This window comes from Genypterus blacodes, unplaced genomic scaffold (genome assembly GCF_046128005.1).
Source record: "Genypterus blacodes isolate CSIRO-AG114 ecotype Tasmania unplaced genomic scaffold, CSIRO-AGI_Gbla_v1 ptg000112l_1, whole genome shotgun sequence".
Lineage (NCBI taxonomy): Eukaryota > Metazoa > Chordata > Actinopteri > Ophidiiformes > Ophidiidae > Genypterus > Genypterus blacodes.
In genome coordinates, this window is record NW_027466916.1 from 902,697 (window position 1) to 925,000 (window position 22,304).

General features: G+C 46.4%; 1 protein-coding gene across 1 annotated transcript in view; it reads left to right on the forward strand.

Moving 5' to 3' along the window:
* LOC143009595 (AT-rich interactive domain-containing protein 1B-like) overlaps window positions 1-22,304 on the forward strand; it is a 153,221-nt gene that overhangs the window by 43,126 nt on the left and 87,791 nt on the right. The window contains exons 3-4 of the mRNA XM_076161633.1: window positions 519-767; window positions 14,923-15,027. Of these exons, the coding sequence (XP_076017748.1) occupies window positions 519-767; window positions 14,923-15,027 (354 nt within the window). The remainder of the gene's footprint in view (window positions 1-518; window positions 768-14,922; window positions 15,028-22,304) is intronic.

Sequence of the window (22,304 nt, forward strand, 5' to 3'; positions counted from 1 at the left end):
TGTAATTTATCCAGCACTTTCTCTTGTCTCATACATCTTTGAGCCGCGACTTTCAACTATTTTTCATCACGTTGCTCCACAAACATTTCTCGCAATTCACTTCAAATAGGTCGGACCACTCCCCTCCTGTTATTGGACGAGCACAAAGAAAGTCAAAACGTTTCATTTGATAATTTATTCTGTTTTCTTGTAACGTGTTGAAAATGTTTCGCAAAATCCTGGGTCTGTTTCACATAAACTGCAGCGAGTCGACTGCAGTCAGCAACAGAATTTACGCTTGCACATTAAAAGAGCCATCCTGAGAGATTTTATGGCCATAACACAGAGGCCACGGACATTTCATTTCCTTCAAAGCCCCAAATATTCCCACATATGAATTACTAGGCGTCTCTAGAAACGGTGGCTGTCGTCGCTTCTGATCATCTCAGATGCAGACGGAGACGTTTAGGTGGTCGTGGTCTTCCGACGTCGTCTATCTTCTTTGTGTGTGACCAGTGTGTGTTTGTTTGTTTCATCAGGTGCCTCCTTATGGACAGCAGGCGATGGGAGGCTACAACCACCACCAGCAGCACCAGCAGCAGCAGCAGCAACAGCAACAGCAACAGCAACAGCAGCAGCAACAGCAACAGCAACAGCAGCAGCAGCAGCAGGCGGGTCAGCAGCCGCAGGGGACCCCTCCTTACTTCAGCCCCCCCCAGCAGACCCCCGCAGGCCCGACTCAGAGCCCCTACCTGCAGCCTCGACCACCACCACAACAACAACAACAGGTAACACACACGCTCACACACTCACACAATCACACCATACTGACACACACACACTCACTGCACTGCGCCATTTCCTCTGCGGAATAAATTGGCTGTCACAGATTTCCTATGCTGTGAGCGAAAAAAGGAAATGATTAGCATAACTCAATAAATATATTTGAATAAATATCAGTGGTAGATACGCAGATGTCTCATATCAGACGCAACATTGGGGAATGAATCGTGAGACATCAGCAGAAGAGGGATTTGGCCCAATCCTCTTCCTCCATGGGCTGTATCTTAATACGTTATTGCGGCAGGCCGGCGTGTCTTCTGGGATGAACTGCGTGTGTGTGTTGGTGGTCCAACATGCGTCTGCGGGTCACACGAGTCATTCCCGTGAAGATTTCCGCCGTTTGATGTGGATGTTATTCCCTCGCATTATTCATGAGGCTTATTTTTGGCACGTCGCAGTGTGTTGGTTGTCTGCTTGAACATCCACAGATTGTATAGTTTACACGCAGATCTCGCGAACCCGCACCTCGCCGGCACAAAGCCGCCTGTTCTTCGCAGATATGGATCGGGACTTCCTGCCAAGTTTCAGCACGATGTTCTGAAGAAGTTTTCCGTGAGGGAAGTTGGGTTCAAGCGGTTGTTGTTTTTTTGGGAGTCGAGCAAAGGCTGCCCCATGTGTTTCCCATCCACGCCGCAGCCAGAGGGATCCGTCAGCCAGCGCGGAGGGATGCTGGCTGGCGGCCCTGCCTGGCTCACATCACGGCACAGGACAGATTAGAACAGAACAGAACAGAGCATATTATTCCATGACAGATCAGGGAAGGAGCACATACCTCCACCAAGGCCAAACAGACTTCTCTCGTCTTCTCTCGCCTAAAGAGACAGAATTGTCAATCTCTGGAACTATTCAAGAGTAGTCGAAGCCCATCGCACAGGACTGGAACAGCATTGTTTCTATATGACACAGTTTAGAGTGTGATGTAGATGTAGATGACGTGATGCGTTGTACAATGTGACGTGATTCGATGTGACGTGGTACAATGTGATGCAATGTTCACGGTGAAAGAACTGTGATGTAGAAAGGTCTGCTGTGCTTCAGATTTGCGCCCTATACCTCTGCTCCTCATGTTGTCCACGTGTGTGTGTGTGTGTGTGTGTGTGTGTGTGTGTGTGTGTGTGTTTGTGTGTGTGTGTGTGTTGAGGACACGCTCCCGGCTGCTTCACTGGATCTGGCAGGCACAAGCACTCAGAGACAGAGAGCTCGCCCTACTGAGAAACAAAACTAAAATAGACCACAGGCCAGCAATGTGATGTCTGAAATCACGTTCAAACTGAATCCACAGTTCCATCCCATGTTTTCCTCTCTTTCTAATAACCTAACAAGAGACAAACCCACAAAATATTCACACAATAATCTTTTCTGAAGCCTCAAATCACACAGACAGACACACACACACACACACACACCGGCCATTAGCACCTCACAAATACCAACAGACGCAGCCAGCGTCTCCACAATCTGCTGCGTCGGCGCGGCGTCCTCGCCATCGTGCTCGTGTCTGTCGCGGTAGTTACACTGTGATTTACTGAGATGTAGTTAAACCTTCTTTTTTCCGACAGCCTTGAATATTGAGCGCGGCAAAAGAAAAATCGCCTCGCCGAAAGCCATCGCCAACACAAAAGCAGGTTGTCAGAAGAGGAAATCATTAGTCTTAGACGTGTAATTTTCATACTGAGCGAACGTTTCAGCTGCCGTGCCTTTTGTCCCGTGCCTTGTTTCCTTAACTTGCTTGCACACACACACACACACACACACAGACACACACACACACACACACACACACACACACACACACATTGTCTCATACGTGCTACGAACAAACATTATTCTCCACCGCTGTTAGATTGATTGCAGGTTGGACATTTTACGACAATGGCGTGTTTTCATCACGAGGCAAAGTGATGCTAATGCAACAGGTGTTAGCTTCTACAGTGACGTCCGTGTTGGTCATAGCTTTGCTTCACCTGTCCGGGAAAAAAAAACCATACCCATATCAGTTGCCATGCCAACCGCTGCGATGTAGGTGGTGGTGATCAAGGTTTAAATTTTGCTTTTCCATTGTTATTGAACACACGCAGCTCAGAGGGAAACGTCTCAATCAGCACACTTGCTCGTTAGCGCTGCATAAAAGCCGCCATACCTTCAAACGGCGTGGCGTCCTGCTGTCTCTACCTGTAATTATGGCGGTTTTTCGCTCACGTTGCGGCTGTATGGCATTTTATGTCCCCGCAACGCAGCAGGCGACTCGTCAGACCGTCCGCCCAGCTAAACTCACTCTTCCCCATTAGCTAATAAGCTACCGGCTTTTTTACATTTACATTACATTTTGTCGTTTTGGCCACTGGGATAGGGATTTATTGTCTTGCTCAAGGACACTTTAGCAGGACACCCCACGATTAATGGAGGCTGATTTTCGATCCACCAATTGGAGAGTTGCCGCTTGATCCGTATTAGCGGAGATGTAACCGTCGCGAGTATTTGATATATGACGTAATGTGTAACTTTAATTATACATATACATAAGAAGGTTTGACATTTTACACAGATCAAAAGCAGGACAAAGTTAATGGTGCATTGATTGAGGGAATAAAGGAGCGATAGAGCAACAGGAATAGACTCAGATAACAAACACAACCAGCCTCCATCTTTGATTGTAGACGCGGCAGTTTCAACACGTTTCCGTTTATTGCCGCATTACTTTCATTTCTCTCTCCTAAGCGACTGCGTGTGTGTATCCGCCTTCTTTTTTCTTTTTTTTCATACGTGTGTATGTGTGTACACTAATCAGCCGAGCGTGCTGCGGCGGTTTGGAGCTGTGAAAAGGTCAAACGGTGACCTTTGCCTTCGATTCTGTGCTGAAATGAGACATGATTTGAGGTGCGGTGGAACGGATTAGGTGCGCCCACACGCACACACACAAGCAGACCCACACGCGCGCGCACACGGTTTACGAGCGCGCGGCAGATTAGGATGTCATTGCGGTTTTGACCCTTGTTTTCTGACCCCGCATTACTCGGAGAAATCCAAGCTGAAAAGTTCTTTATTTTCGCTCCTCCGGCTCTTTCCACGGCTCCTTTCCTCCCTCTCCACTCCCATTAACCCCAGCCAGAGGACATCCTTCAGTTGATGGAACCATTCCAGCTGCCTTTGACACCAGAATTTGCCCGGCAACCCAGCGCTATTAGCTGGTTTTTGTAACCGATCGAAGCGAGAACGGCGTCTTCTTCTTTGAGGATATTGCACCGCCGTGACCTCGTGTGATTGCAGGGAGCAGCGCAGGCTAAAGAGACATTTCTAAGACATCAAGGCTGATAAGAAAAAACAGGAAAAAAATACATTGAATCAGGGAAGAGTAGTTTTTGGAAGAATAAACGTGGGTGTTTTGCTGCTGAGTGCTGTGGGTGTTTGAGAACTCGGCAAATGAAGAACACTCGGTGTGGATGTTTTTCCTTTTCACAATCTAAACCCCATTATTTGTAGTGCTGCTCTTCAACAGGGCCTTCCTCTTCCTCCGCTCTCTCTCTCTCTCTTTTTCCCTCTCCCTCGCCATTACAAGCAATCTGTCTGCTAGTTGATGAAGATTTGTGGGTGTAATGTTTGATACTCCTTTCTATAGATGTGTTCTTTAATTTTTTAGAAAGCTTTCAGTCTTCTTATCTTCCTAAGGTTAACCTTAATGTCCTAACCCTTTGTCCTCATATGTGGACATTACATCTTTTTCTTTCCTACATCATTGTGCTTACCCTAAACCTCTAAAGAAAATATATACATGAGTGTAGCGGTGTGGATGTTTCCTTGAGTCTCCGCCAGTTCTTTTGTTTTTTCTGTTAAATTGACTCACTCAGTAATTGCATGTGTGAGTGTGTTGTATTGTTTGAACAGGAAGTACAGTTGATTTAGCAGCAGGTCTTGTAAGAAGGAAGTCATTATTCTGAGACATTTACTTCCCGCCGTAAAGCCCACCGACCCGCTGTCCCCGACTGAAGCTGCTCCCGCTGGGCATTTCCTCTATTGGCCTTTAACTACTTCCTGCAGGGGCTTGTGGACTCGAGGAGCTCTGAGCTGATTGGAGGAGACGAGCGTAGTTGAGGCTCTGATGTAGAGACAGACCGCCAATTCCTCCCTGCTCTCTCACCTCTGTATCTTGTTACTCTGCGCCCCCTACTGGCATGGAGGGGCATTGAAAGTACTCCACACTCTCTGTACTCCTCCTACATTCCTGCTGTGTTAATTAATTCACAGTCATTCACAATATTGTACCATACATTGAATGTCATTATTGTGTATACATGACATTTAATTTATTTATTTCCTTGGTCACAGTATGTAACATGCGTGTAAACATATCCACTGTGGCGGCTGCATGTCTGGCTGCCTACAGCACATAAATGCCTCTAGAATGGCTTTACTCTGACAGAATGAATTGTATTCACTTTGCACAGTTACCTGTTCACACACACATATATATATATAAAGCGTGTATAAAAGGCTCAGTGGTGTTTATGCTCTCATTTTTTCCACTCTGAGTCGTTTTATTCGAATAAACTCTCAAGGATTTTTGTAGGTCACTGCAAACCACAGGGCGCTCGCGTACATCACTTTTCCTGTTCCTTTCACAACTTCCTGTGTGTTATTTCCTATTTCCTGTCACCTCTGCACCCCCGACTGGCTGCTGCAGAAGGCCTCCCCCCCTCCTCCCCCCTTGCCGCCTCCCCACCCCCATTTTTAATCACACCAGGTTAATTAAAAGCCTGTCGAGCCATTCTGTGCCTTGGCCCCCCTGGCTTTACTACCATCTCGTTGTATACTTGCTCCGCTGGCTCAGTCACCCTCTCTGGCCCCCCTCCTCGAGCTTACACACACACACACACACACCACACACACTCTCACCCCCTGCACTGAAATGGGAGCACACCTTTGCTCGGAGGAGGCGGCGGGATGAGGGGACGGTTGAGGAACGGAGGTGAAGGGTGAGAGGATGAGATGGAGGAAATGAAAGGAAGCGTGGTGAGAGGGGCGGAGGTGGGCGAGCGGGGGGAGGCGCCCCCAAAGTTCAATGTCATTAATTGGTCACCATTTGAATATTAAGCGGAGAGCCGTGTTAATTAACGGGATAATAAAAGTGCTGCTGGCTGGAACGGAGAGAGAGAAAGAGAGGCAGAGGGAGAGAGAGAGGGAGGGGACAGAGCGACGGAAATGGAGGGCATATGGCAGAGAGAGAGAGAGAGAGTGCGAGCAGGGCGGAGGTGGAGAGACGGAGAGAGGCTGGACGCGAGGTGATAAGAGGAAGAGGAAGAGAGACGTCCGTGGGTAAAGGTCTGGCAGTTGTAATTTGCGGAGAGCCACGTTAATTGTCATAACCTTTTAAATGGCAGAGTTTATCGGAGTCCTCTAAATGTCCCCGCATATCGCCACGGCAACCCCGGGCCTGCTCTGCTCTGATTGGACGCCGCTGATGAGCACTTAAGCTTGATTAGTTTTCAGACTAAAACTAAATGATAAAATTGCAAAAAAAATAAAATAAAATACAAACACACACATCAGTGAGGCTGTGTGTGTGTATGTGTGTGTGTGTGTGTTATTGTGTTTGAGACAATGTTTTTAATTTAGTGTTTTTTTGTTTTTTCTTACCTCGGCGTTGACTGACACTCGCTAATTGCTGGACCAGAATGCGCCGCTGTGTTTTTTTCTCCCTCGCTCGTCTTTCCCTTTTTTGATTTATGTTTGTTTTTGTACAGCCGAGCCGCAATTCAAATGCAAATGAACGTGAGCGCGAGAGGTGTTTTTGGAACGGTTAGGACAATCATAATGGCTCCGAAAAAAAGGGGTGGGGGGGCTGCGAGGGTGGGGGGCGACTGGTAGTTAGCGGCATAGCACCCTAGGGGCCTCATTTAGCTGCCATTTGTTAGGAAATGCCGCTACATTTGTTCCTGGATTCAGTCTTCACAGACAGAGAGAGAAAGAGAAAACACACACAGACACACAGACGCACACACACAAAAATGTCACAGTCAAAGTCGAACTCGCCAACACACACACACGCCGCTATTGTTCCTCGCCGCTTTAACAAAAGTCATGTGGGTGTACAACCAGTTTGGGTGGATGTCCTCTTTAACCGGTAGCCAAAGCAATTGAAAGTGAATGGGCGGTTAGGGGGGGTGGGAGTGGTGAGGTGGGGGGGTGGGGGCTGTGGAGAAGAAGGGGACTTGCAAAGAGTGTGTGTGAAGTGAAGATGGTACAAAGCCTCGCTCTTATTCAGTTTGGCTTGTGCAGAGGAATGAATATAAAAGCACAGGCAATCCCCAAGGGAGGCCGAGGGTGTGTGTGTGTGTGTGTGTGTGTGTGTGTGTGTGTGTGTGTCTGGCTGTGTGTCCCAAAGGTAAAAGTGTATTCTGTGCTCTGATCTAGATGGTGAAATATTGTACGAAATTAATGTACTTACTGTTACGTAGAATGTATGCGTGATGTTGCAAGTCATGATTTGTTTTCCCACCTGCTTTCTGCCAAGGAGGCGGGAAGTGCAGACGTCTGTCACCATACAGGCTAGAAATGAGGAGATCCTATGAATACTCAAAGTTTACGTACACATTATGAAGACTTGGCTCACAACTCCAGAGCCAATCAGTCAATCTTTTGGTGTCACGTGATATGAACTGACCAATCACATCCTTGGTGTCGGAATACGGGTGGGAAATAAGAAAGACTTGATGTCATTTTAAAGAGATCCAAGTGCTGAAACGGTTCATGTAACTGAGCGAGTTGTCCACTGCACAGAATTGGAGGAAAAAGTCACATATTTTATATTTTTGCAGTAATATTTAATATCGTTTCCATATTTATAATACAAAAAACGATCTCATGTTTCTTTGTGCCAGCGTGTCTGGAAAGAGGGCGAAACAAACATCGCCCGACATCTCAGTCGACTCTGAAAATGCTTAAACTTCGCCCAGAGAAAGTCTTGCCAATGCCAAATGAAAGTTATCCTTATCTAGCAGGAGGCTTCAGAGGCAGGAGACAACTGAATTCTGACTCTGGCGTATAAATGAAGGATCAAGTCCCGACAGGAACACTGAGAACTTCTTAATTTAATATTTATTTACGAAATTCACACGTTTTGAAAAAATTGGCTATCGCGAGTTGTGCCAATACACACACAAGGCTGTCAAATCCCTCGCTTTTGAACAGGAATCTAAAGTATTTCTACACAACTGACGACAAAGACGTGGACCCGGACGATCGCAGGTCCTTAATGTGATGTCATGTCGATGCAAAGTGTGTGAATGTGTGTGTTTTTTCTCTGTCTGCTTGTTTCTCATCTGTGTGCCTGTGTGCTTCTATGTACACATTGGCAAGAGTGAATATCTGTGTGTGTGTGTGTGTGTGTGTGTGTGTCTGTCCTCGGTTGGAGCTCTGGTCCTCTCTTTAGCTCTTTGTGCTAAAGGTCAGGGGGATTGCTGAGATAGAATCCAATCTGAAGGACACAGCACTAGAACAGGCCCTGCAACAAATGGACCTATTAAGATAGGGCTGGACATGCACACACACACACACACATCCTCACACACACACACACACACACACACACACTCACATACACACCCCCACACACACACCCAAAAGCTATTTCCATCCAAATGGTCACCTTTTTCCGTGATGATAATCATAGGCTGTATCCTGGAATAAATGTTCATCATTTACATGGCCAGTGCAGTGTAAGCAGCAGGCTGTGTGGGTTTGTCCTCTGACACACACACACACACACACACACACACACAATTCCTGAAATAATGCAATCTTAACTTGTAGATTCTCCAAATATTTCTTTCTTTGGAAAATAGAAAATAGATTAGAAGCACATTGATAACCAAATGTGGATTTGTCACATTACCCTCTCTCTCTCTCTCTCTCTCTCTCTCTCTCTCTCTCTCTCTCTCTCTCTCTCTCTCTCTCTCTCTAGTAAGAGTAAGATGTGATCAGTTTGAGCACATGTGTGTGAATCTGCAAGTAAACAAACAAAGCAGGTTAATGAATGCATCCACCACACACACACACACACACACACACACACACACAAACTGTCTCTTTCTCTCTCTCGCTGTCACATTGACACTTTTTGTTTGTACGATTCTGTCCTTTTTTCTCTTAAATGCCACTTGGTTTTGAAGCTCACACATGTAATCTCTAAAAATAGTACCTTCAATAATAATTAGGGCCAGACGACACAACAGTGGCGGACACATACATAAATAAACACACAAACACACACACAGCTACTTTGGAAATGTGTGTGTGTGTTACGTCAGTGTGTCTTGCCTGTTAGATAGCAGACATGGGACAGGGGGTGGTGGTCAAATCCAATACTGTTGATTATGTTTGAGTGTGTGTATGGTTGTGTGTGTGTGTGTGTGTGTGTTGAGGGGGAGGGGGGGTGTATGTGCTCCTCTCCTAAAGACGCGCAATTAAGCTTAATTTTTAATGAATATTAATGGCATTAACGTCAGATTTGGTGGAGATGTGCATCTGCCAATGTGCAGGGGGAAGGAAGGGATGACTAATTCATTTGGTAGTCATGAGGATAGCGGCGGGAGACGAGGGGACAGGCGGGGGGGAGCGGGGGTGGAGGTAGTATCGATGGTGGGGAAAGGAAGGGACGGAGAAATTGGGACGGAGGAGTGATGGATGAAGGGATGGAGTGTGCGGAGAGAGCAAGAAGGGGACGATAGAGAGCAAGAGGAGCATGGCGAGGGAAAGCGGTCGAGGGAGGCGGAAGGGAGGTGAGACGAGGAGGGAGGAGACGAGTGGGAAAGATACGGAGGGAAGTAAACGATAATGAGGACAAAAGGGAGGACGAGGAGCGGAGAGATGGATGAGAAACAGAGAGGAGAGGAGGGAGGACGTCAGAGGGAGCAAACGAATGATGAGAAATGATTTGACACCAGAAAGCGAGAGCCAATCAGGACGCCTGTCGGGGGCGTGTGACCAATAACACCGACATCTGCACGCCACGGCTCACAAAAAACGAGATCGCCCGAAGCAGACGGGAAGGATTAAAATAAAAAACAACGCAGAGGCAAAGCGAAGCGAGCCGCATCTTTCCCTCGCCGTTTTAACAACGGCAAAAAAAGAGGTCAAGAAAGATGTCAGCCAAAACCAGGGCTGCTGGAACGGCGGCAGAGTTTTGCCTCGGCTGCTTTTTTTTTTTCCTCTTTTCTTTCTTTCGTTGTGTCAAGTGGAGGCATCAAACGCGCTGCTCCCTGTCACGTCAATTTCTACGCTTATTTTCAACAGAGCCTGGTAATCGAAAGCTCACGATGAAGTGCGCGACAGATCTTAATAGTTAGCATAGGTCTGAAATGGAAATGGTTGCGATAAAATAAAGACCGTAACTAAGACGGCCCATTGAGTGGCGCTGTAGCACTGAGCGCAGAACAGATGGTCAAGGGAGACGACTACAGTCCTTGCCCAGCGAAAGACTGCGGAAAAGTCACACAAACATTTTTAAAACACGTAAATATAACTTTGTTCGTATTGTTTCTTATCTCGTTTTTGTACCTGCGAATTTAAGACAAAGCGAACAATCGTCACTACTGTTTTCCTCGCGACTCTGACTACCAGAATGAGCTCAGTAGAACGAGAAACATGCGAACAGAGCTAGCTAGGCCGAAATCTGAACCATTGAGCGTCTCGTGTGCGATATCGACGCATTTCCAGCCTTCCCGAACGGTTCACGCCTTCCCATTTCCAGAGCGGGCGAGATTAACACGGTGCTGCGTTATTGATTTACGTCGGCGTGAAGCCTCCGCCGCTCTATATATTACAGCGCATTCAGCAGTCATCTATTCAATCAAATCTAATATTACACCGCCTCTCCACACAGCTGTCTAATAGCATTTAACTCAGTTTGATTCCTGCGTTCCCTCATGTACTTCAAACGCTTTCCCCTCACTATCCTTCATTCCTTTCTACTATGCCTAGATGAAGTCTTTTGAAAAGCACGGCAGGATGAATGAGCGTGTCTCTGCGTGTATGTGTGTGTGTGTGTGTGTGTGTGAAGACAGGATTAGTTGTGGCCTAAGGCTTAAGGTATGGAGTGGAGTGTATTTTAGAAGCTTCTAAATTAGCTGGGAAATGGGATTTTGAGACAATGGACTGGAAAACACTCAAATGAAAGGATGCACTCGCAGCACTCCTTCATTTGCCTCTGATGTTCTCTCCCTCGCTTTTTTGCCATCGTTCCCTCTCTCTTTTTTTTTCTCTCTCTCTCTCTCTCTTGCCATTATTTCTATCTTTCTTTCCCCTCAATTTTTCTTTCCGTTTCTCCCTCATTTCACATCTGTCTCTTTCTGCCTCCCCCTCCTCCTCCCTCTCTCTCTCTCTCTCTCTCTCTTTTTGATCTCTCGCCCCCTCTCTGTCCGCATTACATTTGACAGTGATGATGTAAGAACGTGAGTGTAAACAGTAGTAGTGAGGCTAACCTCACGTTGACCCACTTAAAACGGAAATCCCCTCGAGTACACACACACACACTCGCACACACACACACACACACAGACACACACACACAAACACACACTCAGACTACAGACTCATATGCCTGAGTAAATATTGGACTTGTATCTGCAGTCTCTCTTCTGCTCGCAATTCATGGTGTGAGAAACAGTTTGTCCGTGTGTGTGTGTGTGTGCTGTGTTTTAGTGAGTGAACACTGTTTTGCACTTCTTCTTCTTCTTCTCCCGTTTATTTACCTTTGGAAACGTGTCTCTGCTTCAAATGAAGGACATTTGTCTGTGTAACAAAACGCCTGTCGTTGCTCTTGGATCGAGTCCCTTTGATACACAAATACGGCCTAAAACACTGCAGAGGATTTGTTTTAAGTTAAGAGTTCTGTTCTTTGCTGCGGTCCTGCGCCCGCCTACGTATGGAACCATACATACAGGAGCCAGTGATTGCACCACATGTGGCTGAATGGGGTTTTCCCTCTGGCTGTCAGAGGCGGTTTGAGGGTTTCTGTCGTGGTGCTTTTTAAGATTCAGATTGGGACTCGAGCTGCTTAGGCTGAGGCAGGGTTATGATCAGGGCTGTCACACATTGATTATTAATCGAGTAATCAATATTTGTGGATGTATAGTATATACTCTGAATATGTGTACGTCAGAGTCAACAGAGACAAATATCAGAGCTTTAAATCAGTCAGTTTTGTATGGAAGAGTTAAAAATGATCCATTGGTATAAACAACATATAGGCTTTGATGTTGTAAGGTAAAAATAATATGCCTAATAGTGTTTTATACAATTTATATTTTATTCTATTTATATCCAGAGTGTCCAGAGCAACAATCAAATCTGTGTCATCTTTAATGCTCCTCCATCAGCACATTATCTTTGGGTTTTTATGTGAAATTTTCCTTGTTGGTGATTAATCGATTAAATGCATTTTAATCGATTATTGTAATCGATTATTCACGCAATAGATTATTATGGATTAATCACAGCCCTAAATATAATTAGATGTATTTGCTGGATATTTTGTTCCTAATCTTATCCTTTAGCCTTTTCCAGATCTTATATCTTCTAACTGTTAAATCTCACCACAGCACCACAAAGCAGCTGGAAATCTTTATAGAAGCAAAACTCTCCATCAAAACAACATTTTCCCTGTGACTGTAAATGTTGTTGATTTGCCGTTTTCTCCAGCTATCAACTTAGAAATGTGAGATGGTGATATATATAGTATGATACATGATGATGCCTAATTAACTGTGCAGCCCTCTTGGGAAGTCTGCTGTCTGTGTTTGCATGGCAAAATTTAACTAGAAATTTCCTCAAGAAAATGCGCTCTCAACGTGATTGAAAATACTTAATAAAGGTTTTGCCGAATGCTGAAGAAGTGCCTGAAAGGATGAAGTGTGAAGGCCTGAAAAATATTTGAATGTTTTCCCTGAAAGAATGAATATGTTAGAAGGTCCTGAAAGTATGAAGTTTGAAGGCAAGCATTCTTAACTGACAGAATCACAAAAGTTATGAAATATGTGATAAGAATGAAAAGAACCTGAAAGAATGAAGCCTGTACACCTGAAGAATTTTGGTTTCTGTACATGAAGGAATGAAGAAGTAAGAAGCAGTTTGAGTGACAGCTAAAGCTCAAATCCTTTGAGGCTGCGGTTTGTTTATAAACAACAGGTGCAGCCAATTAAGCAGAGACACAGAGCTGAATCCGCCTTAAATCCTCATGTCTGAAAACAGCTTGGACCATGAGAAGCAGGAAAACGTCCTGAAGCTGGAAAATGCTTAATATGTCAGAAAATATAAAACATATGAACACCAAACGTCATAGCAATAATGTCCTCAATATTTCCTACATGTTGATGTTTGAACTGTGTCTGTAGGTGGATTTATGCAGAAGTAGTTGAGTGCCAGACGAAACGTATGGAAGAAAAGAAAAGAACAATACCTGTGATTGCTGAGAGCAATCCAGCTGTGATTGTGTAAGACCTGTGTTAGAACATATGGAGCAGAGAAACCAGCATACACTAGATCCAGGGACCTGACGCAGAATGAAGACGAAGGTATTAGGAGTTCATACATGCGGAAGACCTTTCCATTACTTTCAGCCTTTTCAGACACTTCAGTGGAACGTGGCGAATACTTTGCTCGGCATTTCCTGTGTTTTTAAAATTAATGCCTGTGTGATTTAATTGGTTAATAATTGTAATGTGGGTTTAAAGGTGCTGCTCTGGGGCGTTTAGGTCATTCCATTACCTTTTGTTAATGATGAATGAATGAATACATTAACTTTTTGTGTTTGTGAGTGCTGAATATGTGCATAGTCATTACGCAGATACGAGTAATCTTAGAGAATTAGTGCGGATTCAGATTTTTGTAAAGAAATGGCAGAAGTATTGAATTAGCATCATTCAGCACTGATGCATCAATTATGACTTTAATGTACGAACAACATCAGGTCACACAGTGCATTTCCTGCTCCAGCTTTAAAGTAACACGACACAGTTAAAGAGTAATAACACATTGGAACCACACTGTTGGGTTTTGGAAGTAAAATCGTGTGTGTGTGTATGTGTATGTGTGTGTGTGTGTGTATGTGATCTCTCGCCTCATCTCGTCGATCAGTTATCGCTAATCCTTCCACTCAGAGCTCTTTAACAAGTCGCCATTGTGCCATCGACGCTTAACGTGATGGAGGAACGACCTCTGCGGCGAATGAAAAGAAAGCGGAGAAGGAGAAGGGGAGAGAGAGAGAGAGAGAGAGAGAGAAAGAGAGAGAGAGAGAGAGAGAGAGAGGGCAACACCTCCGACAATGGGCAGAAAATTGGTTTACACTAGATAGGCCTGTGATTACAGAGGGAAAGAAAATGAGTTGGATTGAACAATAGGACTGCGTGTGTATCTGTGTGTGTGTGTGTGTGTGTGTGTGTGTGTGTGTGTGTGTGTGTGTGTGTGTGTGTGTGTGTGTGTGTGTGTGTGTGTGTGTGTGTGTGTGTGTGTATGTGTGTACGTTTTGAGTATTAGTGGGTGGGTAGGCCGGGATTATGGTTGAAACGAATTGGTCGTTATGATGTGTTGATGGGGGTGTGTTGGCAGTGTGCATGTAGTCTCTCTCTCTCTCTCTCTCTCTCTCTCTCTCTCTCTCTCTCTCTCTCTCTCTGTGTCTGTGTGTGTTTGTGTGTGTGTTATTACATCATAAGCCTGGGCCTACTAACACACATTTACACTTTCACAGCAGCTACATAGAAATGATTTTGATTATGGTGGAAGGCGTTGTTTTTCTGATTTGAGCTCTACAAATACTGACCAACATTATTAACCAGATTTGAAATAAAAACATCTTTTTTTTTCCAATATTTTAAAAACACTTACCACACACAAAGCACTTCTTGTGAGGTTTCCTTAAATTGCATTATTAATGAGTTTGAATGGATGTGAGAAGAAGACTTTACAGTTGATCAATGCTGTTTTTAAAATGTTATATTATAGATAGCTTTTTATTTTTATTCAATAATATATATTTCCTTCTTTGGGTGTCATCTTAAGATATATCCTTTCATTCTTTGACCGTGTATGTCTTTGTTTCTCCCTCTGTAGGAGAATCAGCAGGAGAGCTACAGCAGCAGGGGTCCTCCCCCTGGGAATTCTGGGAAGACCAACAGCGAGGACGGCGTCTCACAGGACCGCCCGTCCAGCCTGCCGGTGAGTGACTGACACCATTAAACACAGGGAAGAAGTAAAACACGTGTCTGTAGGCCAGCGCGCAATTGAAGATCCCGCCTCTGCTGTTGAACCCCCCTGCGTCCCCCCTTTGTCTGGAGTCCCAGGGGAGACGAGGACGAGCTTGTTTTGACGGGCACCCACGCCAAAGGACATTTAGATGAGCCCGTGGTACACTGAGCATCATTCCAGGGCCGACACACATGCGCACACATGCTCCCCTTCACACTGAACCATATGCATGGACACAGACATTATTACTAACACACACTTTCACACTTTGAAACCCCCACACACGTTGCCTGTTGGCATTTGGACGAGCTTAAAATCATTAAGCAGGTTGACTGGAGGAGTAATTGAGAAGAAATGGTGAAGCCAGGCGTGTGTCTGTGTGAGAGAGAGAGAGAGGGAGGGAGAGAGAGAGAGAGAGAGAGAGTGGGCCCTAGTCCTTTGGCTGAAATCATCCGTTTTCTCTCTCTCCATCATTTCGTCCCTCCCAGCTTCTCGCCGCGTTCAAGAAGAGAATAAATAGACATTTGCAAATGGTCGCAAATATTGGCAGTGCTTGAGGTGTGTGTGTGTGTGTATATGTGTGTGTGCCGTTTAATTTACTGGATACTTTGGAGCGGCCTGGGGAGGAGAGGATGAACGGCGAGGAAAGCCAAATTAAGTGTGTGAGCTCTAATTAAGCCGCGACTCTTTAGGTGGACTGTATGCTTTAAGTGTTTTTACCTCTTTTGTTCGTCGCTCGTCCGGGCTCTGATGTTTGACTTTGCCTTTGTTCCAATTTCAGCTTTACACACACACAGACACACACGTACACATCCGCTCCCTCTCCTGACGTTTTTGTTCATAACGTACTCATAGTATGTCATCCACTTTATCTCTGCGTTTCCTCTTCCCCCCGCCTTTCGTTCTCGTTCCTCCCTCTCTCTCAAGCTGCACCATGAAAGGTTACCCCCCCCCCACCACCACAGCCTCACCTCCCCAGCCTCACTCCTGCTCCCTCGCGCTCTAAATGAGAAGTCGCCTTGATGTATCAGTGAATGTGGAGCGAGCAAGGAGCCACGGTCGCAGGGGCCGATCTATTTGAATCCCCCCCCAAACCGCACACCCTGCCCCCCCGCCGACGCCACGATTCCCACGTATTCCCTCACCACTTTAATCCTGACGTTGCACCCCTTGGGGTCTCTGTGTGTTTTCCACGTCCCATCCAAAGCGTGCGGCTCGCCCAGATCCTAATCGGCGGCGAGTTTTGATGAGCAAAAGAGACAGGGAGAGATAGGGGGGGGGGGGGGCGGGGGGTGCAATTGCTCAGCGTTTGCCAGCCTCCGTCTCACAAGCTGTCACGGCAGAGATGTAACCGGTTTTTTCCCTCGGTCTCTCTCTCTCTCTGTCTCTCTCTCTCTGTCTCTCTCTGTCTCTCTCTTGCCGGCTTTTGATGTCAGATCTAAAGCTGCTGTCATCTGCCTCCCCCCTCCCTCCCCTCCCCCCCCCCCCCCCCCTGTCAGGAAGGAGGGAGCGCGGGTCGGCGCGATGTCATGTTGTTGTTTTTTGCGACTAGTCGGACGTGTGATGCGGCGGGATTTTTTCTGAAGGGACACCAAAGGGAAACGTGGTTTAGTAACTTATCACAAATGCTAGTCACAGTGCCCCCCCCCCCCCGTTTTATGTATTGCAGGTACGTTGTGCATTTTAAGTGCTGTCATTGTGTCTGCATTGTTAGCGGCCTGGCAGAACTGAAACCATCGGCTGAGTATAGAACAGTGATGTGATCGTCTGTGTTCTTGACGAACCATTCAGGACACACACTGCTGTGCACACCAAGTGAAAACAGGGCTGTTTAACTGCTGCATTATACAAATTCAGTGTAACTTACTTCAGGAAGTAAGTGAATATTCATGTTCTGAGGATGAGCTTGTGAACACACGGCTTTAGAGGGACGTTAGCATTAGCATGCTTCCTGTTTGAGCGCTCACAGCTGTAACCGCCGCGCTGAGCCCCAGCTAAGCCTGTTCCTCCACTTCATCACAGCCGCCAGGTGAGGAGCCAGACCAAAGATCATCTATCAAGAGACGAACCTCCAGATATTCTCAGTGCATATAGAAGATCAAGCAGTGCTCAGATTACCACAACAAGACAACAGCAGCAATAATAAGATGATTTATTTTTGATAAATATCCAGATGCAGATCAATATAGACTTATTGATAGTCGATCATAGAATAAATTAGGCTGATGGCTTTTCATAGGGACTGAGACATAATAGATTGAATGATTGATTGGTTTTGTCAAAGTCGGTTCAGACAAATTACTAAACAACAAACAAACGTTTCAATAAGAATCCAGGACCTGCTGTCACACATAGACTCAATGTTTCCACCTTTAGAGTTGAGTTTGTTTTGACATCTCAGAAGTTTAAAAGTGAAACATGCTCATCTGTTTATTTGTGGCGTTATCTCTCAAACGTTGCTTCATTTTTGCAGAGTTTTTTCAAATTTGCTCAGATTTCCCAAGAAGGAGGACTGATTGGCTCTTTGTTGCTATGCTGGACGGCGTCTTTGGCAACAGATGACATGTTTACTGCCGCCTCGTTATTTCTGGCTGTGTCTGGGCCGTGACGTTTCAGTCATGGGGGGAAATGAAGCAGAGTGAGCGCTCTGTGTTTTCCCCGTCTCTGCGGCGCCCTCAGCCCTCGCGTCTCTTGCCTAACCTCGCTAAGCCGAGCCAGTTCCTCCGGTGCCACGGCGAGGTGAGGAGCCAGGGCTTTGCGTACACCTCCCTCCCCTCCCTCCCCGTTCCAGTCACTACATGTTCCTTGCTCTCCGGCGCTCCCCTGACAGCCTGCCAAGCTGCCGCGCAGCCTCCAATCCTCTGGGACATGGGAGAGGATGGCCAGCCATGTGGAAAGACAGACAGAGCGAGAGACACAGAGAGAGAGAGAGAGAGCAGGGGGGTGGAGGGGTGAAGAAGAGGATGGGAATGAGACAGAGAGAGAGAGAGAGGGAGAGAGGGCGAGAAAGAGAGAGAGGTAGACAGGAAGAGAGAGAGGGCGAGAGGGAGAGGGAGAGAGAGAGAGAACAGAGAGAGGGTGTGAAGCGGTGAAGTGAAACGTGGTTATCTTTTTGTCACTTGTTCAGGGTGAGAGATGTTGAATTCTGGCTATGGGGTTCCGGCAGCGGCATGTTCCCACACATACACAGACACACACACATACACACTCACAGACACACACACTCATAGACAAAATTATTCCTGTATGCCTTTCAGTGCTCATTTGCCCCTCCTTGACTTATTTTCTATCAGACAAAAGAGAAAATTTGAAGAACACTGTCTCTCCCTCTCTCTCCTTCTCTCTCCCTCTCACTTGCTTGTTCCCTCTCTCTCTCTCTCTCTCTCTCTCTCTCTCTCTCTCTCTCCTGTCCACCCTGCCCTCCTCTGTTTTTCCGAGTGTAAGGTCAGGAATGATTGACAGGGCACAGCTGGAGAGGCCTGCTCCCCTTCCCTCTTTCTTACTCTAACCACACGCATGCCCACACACACACACACACACACACACACGCACACACATACTCTCTCTCACTCACACACACACACGTCCCTCTCTGCTCACAAACACACTTTTGTAGACATTCTGTCCTTTGAGTTGAGTGTGCGTGTGTTCTATCAGAGCATGTCAGTCAGGCTGCCTGTACAGTATGTGCTCACTCTCTCTCTCTCTCTCTCTCTCTCTCTCTCTCTCTCTCTCTCTCTCTCTCTCTCTCTCTCTCTCTCTCGCTCTCCCTCTCTCTCTCTCTCGCTCTCCCTCTCTGCTGTGTTTTATTTTAGAGTCCCCGGGCAGACCGACAGGCCGGCAGGCAGCACAGAGTAATGTCATCCAGCAGGGTTAGATTCAGCCTCCACATTAGCGCACACAGGGGGGAAGCAAGAGAGTAGAGGAGAGCAGAGAAGGAAAGGAAAGAGGGAGGGTGGGAGAGAGAGAAGGAAAACACATAAAATTCAAGAAAAATGTCGAGGGAAAGAACAGAGTGATGAGAGCGAGCGAACAGAAGAATACATTTTCTGTGTACATTAGAACACCATGTTCACTTATGAGATTACAAACTGTAGATACATATCATCACCTCAGCCAAGGGTGTGTGGTGTGTGTGACAGTGCGTGTGTGTGTGTGTGTTTGTGTGTGTCAGCAGCATAAGGATTGTTTTTTACGGCATTTTGTAGAGTCATGGGCCAAAGGGACATGTTAGTAGATTTCATAACAACATTTTGAACTGTTATCTTTAGGCCGTAGACAACCATTCTGACTGCATGTCCTGTTTTTACACTACATTGCCACTAGATGGTAGCAAGCAGACAGAATTCAGACCAAAACACTCATTAACAAATGATCTGTTATCATTTAACTCTCATAAATTGATCTAGAAACAATAAGAGACGACGTTCAAGCTATTACGAGAGCGTTTTCAAGGTGAAGGAGTCAAAATGTACACAAATGTAGGTTTTGGCAGCTTGAAGAGAATTGTTTGGCCTTGGGGAAGATTTGTGGCAATGTGATGGCATTTGTGTATTTTTAGGTATGTGTGATATGTGCTTTAAATATACATAACATCAGTCTGTGGATGGAGGAGAGGAGGTGGGTGAGCGAGGGAGGCAGGGAGGCTCAGAGCCGAGATGTTCTCTGGACCCTGCGGCCTATTCTTAGAACATTCAGCAGCACTGAAGGCCACAGCAGCTCCCTGCCACCGGTATGAAGAACACATAGCAGCTCTGAGAATAGGACGGCTAATCCCACGCCAGTCTCACACCGGAAAGGTTCACGGAAGGTTCAGGGTCGCACCACCTGGCCGCCGTCGTCGCCTTAAAGGCCCGTGGACTCGCTCGCTCCTGAAAGGGATTAGTGGTAACAGGTTGTGGGGTCGGACGCGGATTTCATTATTTATCACACTGGTTTCAGATTGTTACACTCAAACCTTACGCGACCTCGCCTCATATGAGATGCAGACGCTCGATGGTTCCAGGCTTGTTTTCGCTTTGCTCCTCATGAAAGATTTAGCGTGAACACAGTTTCATGTCAGCCGCAGAGACGGAAACCTCAGCTGGGACCATGACACGCGTGTGTAACAGGATTCATCACGGAAATCCAGGAAAAGTTGTGGAAATTGAAAGATACAGTCGAAATAAAAATACGATTGTTCTTAATGTTATAAACAGGAGGTGTTTTGAGGATCTGTTCATTTATATCTCAATACGCTGTAATTGGTTGAGAATCATTAGAAGGCCGAGGTGGATCTCTGGTGTTGATGTGTGTCACCATAGCAACATAGTGTTGGGTCATATGTAGGCGCTACATTAACAAAAATGTGCACGTTGTTTACAGAAGTTATAGTGACAGTTCGGACAAACGTTGCGTCTTTAACAAAGTGTGAGAGTAAACATTTGTATTATCCAAATCTAACGTTAATGTGAAGTATTATCCGCACTCACACACCTTTATTTTGTATCAAAGTGTTCAGGCCTTTTGAATATTCTAACTAAGTTTAAACATCAGTAAAGGTGGAAAACCTTGAGATCCCAAGTTGAATTCCTCTGCGTACATCCAGCGTACGTTTCCGTTTGGAATGCTGCCGTCCTTGGCTTGAGGAGGGGTTTGGACTTCAGTGTTGTAGAGCTGAAGTCCTTAAGCGCAGCGCCCAAATTCCTGCCAGCTCTCGTCTGAAGGAGGCTCCGCGGTCTCCCATCATCCCCTGTGGAGGAGAGACTCACCAAAACAGAATTTCCCCATTGAGTTTCCCCAGAGTTTTTCTGTTGTTGTTGCCTGAAGGTTTACTTTGGCAAACTTTGATGGCTCCACGCTGTTCTACCCTATGGGAGCCTCGCTGGCCACCGCCGAGCGCTAAAGCTAACTGATAACACCAGGTCAAGTGATGTTGGGAGTGCTGGGAAGACCAGAGAAGCGCCTCAGCCGTGGAGGAGACCCCGTTTACCCCCCTGAAGCAGCAGAGCGAGGGGGCACACACACACACACACACACACACACACAGGCGCTCACCCATGCATATACTTACTGTACATCCCCAGCGTGCGACAGACTTTATGATTTGAGAGTGAGGGGAAGTGGAGAGGAATGAACTTGGTTAAGAAAACACCGGCCTGGTTCCACTGGCGCCTCTCCACTGGAGGAGGAGGAGGAAGAGGAGGAGGAGAAAGGGGAGGAGGAGGAGAGGGAGCAAGGATTGACCCTAGAAGGAGAGAAATGTTCCTCCTGTCCATCCTTGTTTTGTTTTTTCATCCCTTACCCACGAGCCCTCCTGTGGCTGGTGTCTCTCATCAACCTTTTGCCTCCTCCTCTTCCCTCCTACAGATGAGGAAGGGCGAGAGAGACTCACCCTGCTGTTAGCTGCATGTTTCTAGATTCACACATTGATCAATATATGTATCAGAAATCAGTCAAACTCCAACCAGAAACATCCACACATGCCTTTATGTGGTGTGTGTGTGTGTTTGACTCATCTGACTCACCTCCCTGTGTGTGTGTGTGTGTGTGTGTGTGTTTGTGTGTGTGTGTGTGTGTGTGTGTGTGTGTGTGTGTTTTTCTCACAGTACAATCATGACTTTGTATTGATTTTCAAAGATGCATGAAGCTCCTTTGAGGGCGTCGCATGACCACATTGATCTCCTCCTCAGCTAACATGACGTACACACGCCTGCTTTGCTCCTCCGGCTCTCCGCTCTTCCTCATAAACGGCAATTGTTCCTGTTATCGCATGAATATTTAAATGAACTGTTAAATTGGCTTGGAATATGATTGAGCCAATCAGGGAGGAAGAGCGGAATCATCTGTTTGGGGCTGGTTAATAGGTTGTAGAAGTGGAGGAATATTCAGGTTTTATTCTTTTATCTTCTTCCCTCCTTGAACTGTAGAAGAGAAAGAATAGCAGCTTATCTTTCACTCCCTCTTTTCTTTCCCCGCCACTCCACAACGGCCGGACAGGCACGGAAGAGGAGAGGGAGGTGGAGAGGTGGAGGGGGAGCGGGGGGAGGTGAGAGTGTAGGGATGGAGGGAGGAAGGAAGGAGAGAGGAGAGGAAGAACGCTCCGTCATCACCACGGCTCCCTCTGGCTGCAGGGAGGCTGGAATTACATCTGACTTTGAAGTTGGAGGGTGCATCGCTGCCGGGGTTGCCATAGAGACGGGATGTGTATGTGTGTGTGTATGTAAAATCCTTGGGAGGTTTATTATGCACGGTACACACTGTGACTT